The 11,705-nt window shown below is 43.2% G+C and overlaps 1 protein-coding gene across 1 annotated transcript; it reads right to left on the bottom strand.

The window, feature by feature from the left end:
• Positions 1 to 4,386: 4,386 nt before the first annotated feature.
• On the bottom strand, positions 4,387 to 8,150 carry LOC109754644 (cytochrome P450 CYP72A616). Its single transcript, XM_045233374.2, has 5 exons — positions 7,589 to 8,150; positions 6,672 to 6,892; positions 5,785 to 6,032; positions 5,281 to 5,665; positions 4,387 to 5,177 (listed from the first exon to the last, which is right to left on the bottom strand). The coding sequence occupies exons 1-5, from the start codon at positions 7,893 to 7,895 to the stop codon at positions 4,752 to 4,754; spliced, it is 1,587 nt and encodes a 528-aa protein (XP_045089309.1). The 5' UTR covers positions 7,896 to 8,150; the 3' UTR covers positions 4,387 to 4,751.
• Positions 8,151 to 11,705: the final 3,555 nt, after the last annotated feature.

The raw sequence follows: 11,705 nt of genomic DNA, 5'->3' as shown, positions 1-11,705 counted from the left end.
TCGTGAGTCCATCTATTGCGCGAAGACCAAATGGTATGCATAATAGTGATGATCTTGCATCTTGCGTCCTGTGAGAACATCGGATCCAGCAAGATGTCGCGAGCCCAAGTTTGTGGATGCAGTCGCGGGAGGTGAAGATCAAACCTCTGTTGGGCTGCCATCCAGAATTGTTTTGCATGTATGCATTCAATCAATGCATGCATCAAATTCTCCTCCATTGCTTGGCATACACCGTATATACCAATAGGTTTTATATGTCTGTACTTCAAGGTCATCGAGTCCGATAGGATACCGCGAAGAACCCTCCACCAAAAGACTCTCACTTTCGGCACGACATGCAATTTCCATAAGGCAGTCCACAACTGTTTATTTGCCGATGAAGATTCTGTAATCGCCCCTTCCTCATAAGCACGAAGCTCGTTTCGAGTCACGGGAGAACGATACGCCGATTTAACAGTGTAGTTGCCCGATTTTTCTAGAGCCCAAGCGAGGCTGTCTTCCCCACCATGTGCACTCAACGGGATATTGAGGATAGCTTCTGCATCTGGATGGAGAAAATTTAGCCGTACTAGCTCAATGTTCCATGATCCTGTATAATGATCTATCAAATCTGAAACATGTGGCAATGGTGCAGACCCTAGTCGTCCACTGGGTTTCAGAGTTGCAGTGTTGGGGATCCATGGATCGGTCCAAGTGGAGATGCTTGTGCCGTCGTCTATCCTATGGATCAGCCCCTGCTTCAATGCCTCTCTGCCCGCAACAATGGCCTTCCACGTCGCCGAGGCTCTCGCCGGAACAGTAGCATGAAGAAAATCTGTGTTAGGGTAGTACTTCCCCTTCAACACACGAGCACAGAGAGAGTGTGGATGTGTCAAGAGGCGCCACCCTTGTTTGCCAAGCATAGCTAGATTGAAAAGTGGGAGATCTTTGAAACCCATCCCACCTTTGATTTTTGGTGACGCCAATTTGTCCCAAGACAGCCAGTGGAGAGCCCTTTTATCAATCGAGCTTGACCACCAGTACTTTGCCATGCAGGATGAAATACCCGTGCAGACTTTTTTTGTCAGCTGAAAGCAGCTCATACTATAAGTTGGAATTGATTGAACAACTGATTTCAGCAGTACCTCTCGGCCGGCGCATGCCAGATTCCTCTCGGACCATCCGCGGACCTTGCTGCGGATACGTTCATTTATATGCATGAACGTACCACTTGTAATTCTTCCAATTGCTGTCGGTAGCCCCAGATTTCGCTTTGAGAAAGCTTCGACCGAGACCCCAAGAACAAGTTTCAGGGAGTCTCGGAGGGGTGCACCCGCATTAGCACTGAAGAAAACCGAACTCTTCTCCTTATTTACCGCTTGGCCGGAGCACTCGGCGTATATGCGAAGAATTTCATTAAGCCTGTCTGCACTTTGGGTCTCTGCACTAATGAAAATAAGACTGTCGTTCGCAAATAATAAGTGATTAACCCATGATGCATGGATACTCACCCTGATCCCTCTGTCGATGTGTGCTCCACCATAGTTGTTGAGAAGGGATGTTAGTCCTTGAGCACAAATGAGGAAGAGATATGGTGAGATAGGACATCCCTGGCGCAACCCTCTCGAAGGGTTGAAAAACTGAAGAAGTTCACCGTTGACCTTGATCGTGAACCGCACCGAGGTGACGCACTTCATGATCAACCTAATAAAACGATCACCGAAGCTGAGTCTAGTCAACATCGCTTCGAGATAATGCCACTCCACCCTATCATATGCCTAGAGCATATCAAGCTTGATTGCACAACATGGATTGTTGCCCCTTTTCCTTCTCTTGATAGCATGGATAGTCTCGTAAGCCACCAGCACATTATCCGTAATCAGACGACCCGGGACAAATGCACTTTGTTCTTCTCCAATAACTTCATCAAGAATAGTCCGGGCCCTGTTTGCTACAGCTTTAACAGCAATCTTGTAGAGCACCGGACAAAGCGCAATGGGCCTGTACTGTGAAATTTTCTGCGGGTGACGGACTTTGGGTATCAACGTAATAGCTGTATCGTTCAGTCCGAGGGGTAGCTCACCACCATTGAGGAAACCCAGCACTGCCATGGTTACATCCTCCCCAACCACATCCCAGTGTCGTTGGTAGAAACCCGCTGTAAAGCCGTCAACGCCCGTAGCCTTTGACGGCGCCATATCAAAGAGTGCCTTCCTGACATCTTCAGCCACATAGTCCTTCTCAATGAACTCGTTCATGGCCTCGGAGACACGAGGTTGCACACATTCTAGAAGTTCTTCCATCGGGGAATAGCCTTGCGATTGGTACAACGCCTGATAGAAGCTAATTATTTCATGTTTTACCTCCCCTGGATCGCTGCATATCCCACCATCCGCTCTCTCCAGGGAAGTATCCACTGATTTGGGTTGAGATAATGAGATTGATGTACTTAGGGCTTATTTAGGAACTTTTGATTGGGGATGATTATGACCAAAGTCCAAAGAGAAAATCTATTTGTTAGCTGTTGGAAACTACAGAAATGAAGTCTCGAAAAGGACATTTGCCTCGTGATTTTCTTTAGCACACTATTGGTACGTTCCATCTAACCTTTTCTATTGTTACAAGCTCTCTGTTTTGAATAAATAAACAAATCACAACACTGAATTTTTGTGAATAACAAATCCATTTTCTTATCCTGCAGTGTCTTCTAGGATATATTGATGGTGTCATGGTGATTTAGACGGCTAGACTTTAGTTGGCAAGATGGCTAGTTTGGCTGATTGGCTCTATGCTTCGGTTTGATTCCGTGTCTTTTGTTGTCAAGTCACAACTTCATTTGCTCTCTGAAATGGAATATTGATATATTAGTTCGCTTAAATATTACATTTGTATGACTGTTATGTTCGTATTTTCACTTCAATATTAATGTAGATTTGTGCTTTGCAAGTTTGATGCATAGTATATATTGTCTACCCGGTACGGAATTTTTTATCTGCATGTTAGACATTCAGGCTTAAGTTTGCCCGGGCTTCACAAAAGTTCTGGCGCCGCCCCTGCCAGGACTGTAGCTATGCACTAGATTTTTTGTGGTTTTTAATCAGGGTTTTCACTGTTTTACATCAGTTTTATTTGGCGTTTCTTTTATTTTCGCTGGTTTTGTTAGGTTTTCCTTTTCTTTTCTTTGGTTTCTTTGTTTTTTTGTTTCTTACTTTGTTTTATATTTTTTTTAACACAAGTCAAATTTTGCATACACATTGTACATTTTCTGTATACATCATTTTTATATACATTTAATATTTTTCAAATACATGATTTTCTTTTTCAGATACGTGCTCTGAATATATTTTTTGAGTACGTTTTAAACATTTTAAAATATGCGTTGACACATTTTTTGAATGATACGATTTTAAAAAAAAAACTATGAGACCATGTGTTGCATTGTATAATTCTAAAATCTCAGAAACATAAATTTTAAATGTGTGAACATTTTTTTAAATGTAAAGTACATTCTTTTAATGGTATGAAACATTTTTTGTTTGGATTACACGAAAATTGTGGATGTTGATATTTAAAAGTGTCAAAAGTATTTTCATATATTTTTATTTTGTATTGTGGATGTTGTTTATATTTTATTCTGTAGTCCTGGTCAACCGTACATATGTTTGACTTTCATGAAAATTGATGCACCTTATATTCTGGAATGGAGGGAGTATATGATTGTAACAATAACCTGAGGTCAACTTTCTTTATGTTGTAGAAATCATATTATTTGCATCTTGGGGCACTGCACTGCACTTAGTTGAGGCACTGCACTGCACTTCTTTTGCTCTTTTGAGACCATGTACACATTTTTATGCATGAAATGTGTTGATCATTACGTGCTCATCTTTGTTTCTCAAAAAAAAAAAAACATAAACAGTGATTTGGGTTGGTGAAGAAGATGAAACTTGATGTTTTACATCTTTAATGAGTGTTGTCCTAATGTTGAGGTTTTTGTACCTGTTTTGCAGGTAACATTGATTTTATATGAGGTTCTTAGGTTGCATCAACCTGACAACATACGCGCCAAGCGTGGTGAGCCATCTTCAAATCATTCCAAAAGAAAAAAAAGATACTTACCAGGAGAACATACAAGGAAGTAAAGCTTGAGGGCATCACTTATCCGGCAGGAGCGCACCTTCTAGTGCCCACGATCTTCATTCACCATGATCCCAGCATTTGGTGGAATGATGCGAGCGAATTCAACCCGGAAATGTTTTCTAAGGGCATCTCCAACGCATCAAAGGAGCAGGCCGCCTTCTTTCCATCTGGAATGGGTCCTCGCACATGCATAGGTCAGAACTTTGCATGGCTTGAAGCTAAGATGGCTCTAGCAAAAATTCTTCAGCACAATACACTATGCTCAAATTAAGCCAAAGAAGCTCTGCCGATGCTACACATTCTCTGGGCAGTGAGGAGCATCGAGCACGCAATAATTTTTCAAGTTGTACCCAGCTAAAAGTTTTATACTTTGAACTGAAGTAAAGTATATACGCATTGATGCTGTGATTCAGGATTCAACTAGGTGTCCTAAAAACCAGGGGAATAAAGGACTGTCTTAAAACACTATCCTGACAGCTGCGTGCAGACAATGTGGCGCTCCCTCCGTTAAAGAAATATAAGAGCGTTTAGATCACTAAAGTTTAGTGATCTAAACGCTCTTATATTTCTTTACAGAGGAGTACTTTCTTTGACATTAAAATGACGGGTCTAGATACATTTTGATCGCCGATTCAGAGCCGGTGCAGCCTGACCGGAACACCGTGCTGCGGGTGCAGTGTAAGGACGGCATAGGGTGCGTGCACGTACGTCGGCGACAGCTCAAAAGAGAACCGCTGCAGGATCATGCTGATGGCCACCTTGGCCTCAAGCAGCGCGAAGTTCTGACCAATGCAGTTCCTCGGCCCTGAGCTGAAGGCGAAGAAGGCCCCCGGGTCCCTGCTTGCCTTGGAGACCCCCTCGGCAAATCTCCCCGGATTGAACTCGCCAGCGTCATCCCCCCAGATGGCAGGGTCACGGTGGATGAACATGAGTTGCAGCGCGAGCATCACGTTCGGCGGATATGTGACGCCTCCGAGCTCTATCTTCTTGTATGTCCGGCGGTTAATGAGCATCACCGGTGGGTACAGACGCAGGACCTCGTTGAACACCATCATAACCTGTCATACACAATTAGCAGAAAAATGTCAGAATCAAAAGCTATGAACCTTGCAATTATCTAAGTGCCTGACTCATGTTACTGACAAGCTAGCAAGTACTCACAACTTTTAGGCGGCTAAGACCATTTAAATCTGGTTTGTTCTTCCCAAATACTTGCAGAACCTCCTCCCTGGCACGATCCTGCCACTCCGGATGCATGCTTAGTAACACCACTGTCCATGAGAGCAGTACGGCTGTAGTCTCCATTCCCGCGAAGTAGAACAACTTGCATTCATCAATGACATCTTCCACGGTCATCCCCTTGTTTGTTTTGCCATCGGCATCACTGTAATCCATGTTTGACTCTAGCAGCAGGCCGAGCAGATCGTCCTTGTCAGTTCCTCCATTCTTCATGTACTTCTGCCTCTTCTCTATTATCCCCCTTAGAATCGCTTTGACCTCTGTATTTATAGCCTTCATCCTCCTGTTGTTTTCTGTCGGCAACAGACTGAAGAGTGAAAACATCCGTTGATTAGTTTCAGAAATGGATACGGAAATTTCACACAGGAATCCACATATGATATTTGTTTGTTGGGAATGAAAGAATAAGGGAAATGAGGATCATACGAGAAGCCCGGGATGTAATTAGTCCGGAAAGATTGGACAAGGCGCTCTGCTTGCTCGGCCTGAAGTTGGAAAATGCGCCTGCCTTCTTCGTTGGTGACACCGAATGCAGCTCTTGAAATGACTTCCCCTGATAAATTTTGGAACTCCGACCAAACATCAAGCTCTATTGCTCCAACGGAAACGGTGACTGAATTCTCCCATCTGTCAATTAGTTCACTGCAAGATGCAGAGAATGCTGGCAACATCCGCTGTAATCAATTCCAAGTAAATGGTCAGGGAGAAATGGTTTGGTTTTTTTATCTTGCTTGTTTGATCATACAGGGAGAAATTGTGCCTTGTTAGTTAAATTTCCTACGATCATGTGATGTATTGAGTAAACGTACTACTAGTATTTTGCCTCGGATGTCTGACATATCCATCACAAAGGAAATTCCAACCAGTTGATATAACCCATGCTATTTATAACTTTAGTATTACAATTGACAGTAATTAGTTATTATAATAACTTTTTATCTTCTCCAAAGGACTTTTGGATAGAAAATACAGTTACATATAGAGCCAGCTGTGGTAGCTTCTAGCAAATTCACAATTCCATTGGATACAAAATTACTGATTATAGCCTTATAGGGAGCAACTTGACAAATTATATTATATTTATATCTACCAGATTTGACACCGAATTTATATCAATCCAATTCTAGATTAGATATTGTGATCTGGAGTCTGATTTAGATATATTTGCTGGATACGAATCACACTGTGTAAATACGAGTTCTTTTAGCAAATAGTACTAGTACAATACCTTTCAAGTAAAATAAATACTCCTTTTACAAGAAACAAAGTAAATCCTACTTTTCTTTTGAGACAGAAGTAATTACTACTATTACCTTTAGCTTTTCTGCATGAAAGGCTGGATTCATGATCCTCCTATGTTTGGCCCATTCTTCACCGTCAAGTACTGCGAGTCCACCAATAAATACCTTTGCAAGGCGGGCTAGCTTCGTTTTATCGAAGTGGCCAAATTTATTTGCCAGAACTTGTCGAACCAGCTCAGGATCACTGATTGTGATTCTTGGGTATGGCCCAAACCATGTCAATGAAACCTTCCCTGCGTTTTCAGCAACATATAAGAACAGCCGAACAGGACACTGAAACACGGTGAGCTATCGCAAAAAAATTGAACAATAAAAACAAAAGTGTATGTGCATATGTTTGAGCGTCTGCGTCCGTACCGTACAGTGTTAAAATAAATAAAACAAGAGTCAAAGCTAATGGCATTTCGACATCAGAAGGAGCACTCAACTACGAAAGATGGTTCTTGTTAGCACTAATCTTGGCGTGCATGGTTCTGTTGGCAGCCGAGTCCTGCGGCTGTGACGAGCGGGTCGTCTGGTGGAGCTGCCAAGTCCTTGAGTGCATGGATAAGGTCGTTATCTAGTTGCATGCATGTAGCTAGTGGGTTAGTGGCCGGGTCATGTGGTAGTGGCTGGTGTGGCTGGCCGTGGAGTGCGTGCGTAGTGGCCGTGAATGCCGCAGGAAGCAGTTGCTAGGCGTCGTGGGTATAAAAAGCCATGTAATCACTTCGTTCTGGGTGTAGCTCCCAGCCGTGATGTAGCCTGTATGCTGAATATAAAGGAGGCGTTCATCGCCGGGGCGTTCATCGCCGGGGCGTTGGTCGCCAGAAAAAAAAAGTGTGCTCCTTCTTCCACCTCCGTCCGGCGTGAGAGAGAGAGCGCGGCAACAACAGTTCTCGTACTTGAGATCTGAAGAAATCATGCAGGCGGCAGTTGGTAGTGGTACATACCGTGCTCCTCCGTGACGCGGTGGAGGAGAGGGGAGACGCGCGGGACTATGTGGTGTGGCCGGTCCATTGGCACGGGCTTGGAGAGGGCCGCCCTCATGAGCCGCTGCTCCTCCTTGATGTCGCCTCTCAGGAGCCGGTACTGGGTGCCCCTGAGGCCCTGCGCCCTCAGGGCCCGTTCGACGCGCCTCGGGCCCCACCAGACCCACTCAAGCATCCGGACCGCCCACCACAGAGTCGCCATGGCCGCCGCGCCGGCGAGCAGGCTCCACGGCGAAGCATCGGGCAGAATCGCCATGGCTTCCTCCATTCCTCCGCTCGCTCACTCGGTCCCTGAAAGTGAATGTCAGACTGAAGACAGAGAGTGCAGATATAGTCATGATGACCATCCATGTATAATTGGCTTGATCAAATAAAGCTATAAATAAATTATTAATTGCTGGAACCTTAGCCGCCTTGGGGTAGGTAGGCAGGCGTTGATGGGTGGAAGAATCGTCATTGCAGGCACAGAAAGGAGATCTTTCATGCATATCCGAACGAGTCACTGTTCTATTTTCTACTATTTCTGAGTGATCCTTTTTCTCATCTCAAGATCAGCACAATAGATAGAGCACTATAAACTCGCCAACCAACCGCAGACCCATTAGTACGAGGTGGAGACGTCATTAGCCATGGATTAACTACTGAACGATCGACGTATCAGACATACGTCGGCCAAGGACTTTCGCCGCCGGCCGGGAGACGTCAGGGAGCCGAGGCCGGCGGCAGAAGGGGGATACGACATGGGGAGTATCAGGGAGGCGCTTGCGTACCTCGTATCCGCAAGGTGGTTGAGGTGCCGCTGCCGTCCACGCGCGGTGCTGGTGCCTGCAGAGTGCAGACCTGGCCAATGGCGGCAGCAGAATCGGAGGGAAAGGAAAGGCCGGCGCAGCAACGAACCAGTACGAGAAGCCCATGGGATCTCACCAAATCCATGGGCTCTGGACCTAGACCCGCGGTTTTGATTGGGACTAAATAACTGAAGAACATTCTTCCCAAAAAATAAATAAGTTACTGAAGAACATAGATCAAACCTCATCTCATATGTATCAAGGCAGAAGCAATGGAGATAACACATGACACATGTGGTAAGCAATCTAAAAAATTCAAAAAGACAGAAGCAATGGAGACATAGGGAAAATGACTGAACACTGATGAATGGTAACTGAAGAAGAAACACGAGGCTCCTCTGATTTGTTATGCAAACAAACCGAATACTGACAGACAACTAAGAAATACTGCTGACAGCCTGCATTTTGGCCTCAGCAAAATGCTGCACGTTTAAATGGCTGTATGAACAGGTCCATCGGTTCAAACACATAACAAACATTTTTTACTTTCGCATCGCCGGCATTTGTAGAGTCGTAGCAGAGTGTTTGCGCACTTAGTTTGTCAACAGAAATCATCTCCACTACCATCACAGCTACATGGTGTAACATACAAGGTGATAACAAAGAACAAAGGAAACCAAAATTGAACAACAATGACTAATGAATGAGGAGAGAAAATAATAAAGTAACTGCACAAGTGGAAATGAAGAACAAAATTGAAGAGTAAAGTAGTAAAGTGAGACATGTAGAGAGATTGAAACCGTCTGAACACAAAAACTGAGCAACTGAATGTTGACAGGATAAAGGGAAATACTAAAAACTGAGGAAGGGAAACTGAAGAAGACAGATACTAAAGAAAGAAATAAAAGAATGAAGGATTGAAAAATTGTGTGCAAACAAACTGAATACTGACAACTAAGAACTAAGAGACTAAGAAAGAGAAACTGAATAAAAGAATGAGAAAATGAAGAACTAGGAGAAACTGATTTAACTAAAGAATGATGACTGAGATGAATGAGGACTGAGCACTGACCTATTATGGAATCCGAGTAGAACATCCAGCCCGATCTTGACTTGAATCATACAGACAAAGTTCTTCCATATCCCTTTGAAGATGTATTGTCAAACTGATTTAACTAAGCAACTAGGATTGAGAGCTTAATTAGAGAAGACTGAAAAAACTTAAAAGTATGAACAATAAGCAAATTATCTAGACAAATAGAGCTAAACCTTAAACACTAATAAAAGAAAAAAAATCTACTAGACATGGTTCTTCAAAACTAAATGCTCAAAGTAGCTCTGAATCTCAAACCTAAAAACTGTATTCAGTCATACAACAAAAGGCTATTGACAAATCAAAAAGACTGTAGAAAGTGACACTGAAAAACTATTATTTATCTCACAAATCATGACACTAGAGAAGAAGAATCTTTCTTTTGAAGACAGGCAAAACAGTGAGTACTACTTTATACAGTAAGCTAAATCTAAAACAGAACATCGTGCATCACGACTTATCTAACAAAAGTGTGCATGCAAAGTTAGGCTGAAAAAGCAACCCATTTGAAAAACAAGTCCAGTGATGTTACATGATACTCAAGTAAAAATCGGTTACAAAAGTCTGCTCGGAAAAAAACACTAACAAAAACACATATAAAATCACCATGTCACCATTAGCAAGCATTCATTTTTTAATATATTAATATCAAGTAGATACCAATTACACCCAGCCTCTGCACCAACAAGATGCCTAAAAACATTCAGGATGCACACGGCCAAAAAAGAAAATAAAAAAGGAAATGGAGAAAACGACCCTGCCATGGTGATCAATCACCCGCAGTAGCAGCACTCTAACCACCACCAAAGACAACACCCGGACTAGAAACAAGGTTCTTCAAAAGCAACGCCTTCAAGAAGGAAACAAAGCACAAGCGTTGTCGTTGCCCTGATCAAAGATCGTAGGTTTTCACCTTGAAGAAAGAACGTGTTTCTAAAACAATGACTTCAACAAGGTCACTGCCAGGCACAACCAATAAAGGCCAGACCTTGGGTTTTCACCCTGATCACGTCTCGGTACCCAAAAGAGCACCACCGACAAAAAAGTCCATCAATGTTGCCGCCCCCACTATTAGCAAGCATTAAGTAGTAACTAAAAATGAACTCAAAAATAAACTATATATTTGTAGCAGATGAATCCCAAAGATCAGCAGGTGACTTGGATGCAGATGGTATATAACAGGGGGTAAAAAAAATATAAATGAAACATAGTTACATACAAATGCAAAAGGACACGTGGGTATTTACAGACTGACCACACCAATGGAATTTAGAGAAGAACTCAATGAACAAATGAATGAAACATGAATTCCTAAAACACCCACGCGCAATCTTGTTTGTGTAGGAAAACACATGCATCCACACTAACACGTGCGCCAAAAAATAGAAAAAGGTAGGGCAGCATTTATGCCACAGGTTGCAAAAAAGGCTGTGATTCGATACTGGCAAAATGCAGAGTTCAAGCCGGGGAAAACAAAATATAATTAAGTAACCTGGAAGTAGGCAAAACAAAAACTGAATACTAGAAAATGACTACCAACTAACCAAGCTTACCTGAATAGCTCACATCACTGAACTGAATGAGTAAAGACTACAGAACAGGGGCTAAAAACATACATGCCGCTGCTGGTGAAAAGCAGATAGATCGTGTACTACCAAGCTACCAAAGGGATCCACTCGTCCCTCTATGCTTGATCAGCAACACACGGCCACAAAATGCCGCAGAAATCAGCACTGAACGCTAGCAGTGTCCTGAAACATTGAATCACCGGCACTCCCCAGAAAACCCGAATCACCACATTTCTGCCGCGGGCCTCGATCCTTATGTGCCAGTGTCCCATAACATAAGATTGGTTTTCAAATTAACATAACTTAAAAAAATGATCGTATATTATTATTTTTTCTAAATGATAACGCCCATACGTGTGATACTTATCAACATGGCCCAAACGCAGTCGATGCCGTTCGATTCATTTGCACGAATATTACAGTAGTTGCCATATGGGTCGAGAGCCACGTAAGTACCCGCCGTGTGGGCGTTATCATTTAGTGCCACACGTGTGGGCGCTCCTCAACCGAATTGACACATGACGCTCGCCCGAACGTGTGGGTGAAACTGCTCTTTGTCCACATGACGCTGGCATGGCGATAGATGACAACTACATTTGTGCATATGTGACAACTAGTTAATCACACAC

The sequence above is a fragment of the Aegilops tauschii genome, chromosome 2 (genome assembly GCF_002575655.3).
Source record: "Aegilops tauschii subsp. strangulata cultivar AL8/78 chromosome 2, Aet v6.0, whole genome shotgun sequence".
NCBI lineage: Eukaryota > Viridiplantae > Streptophyta > Magnoliopsida > Poales > Poaceae > Aegilops > Aegilops tauschii.
Note: the sequence above shows the minus strand (reverse complement) of the source record. Positions and strands in the feature narration are given on the sequence as shown.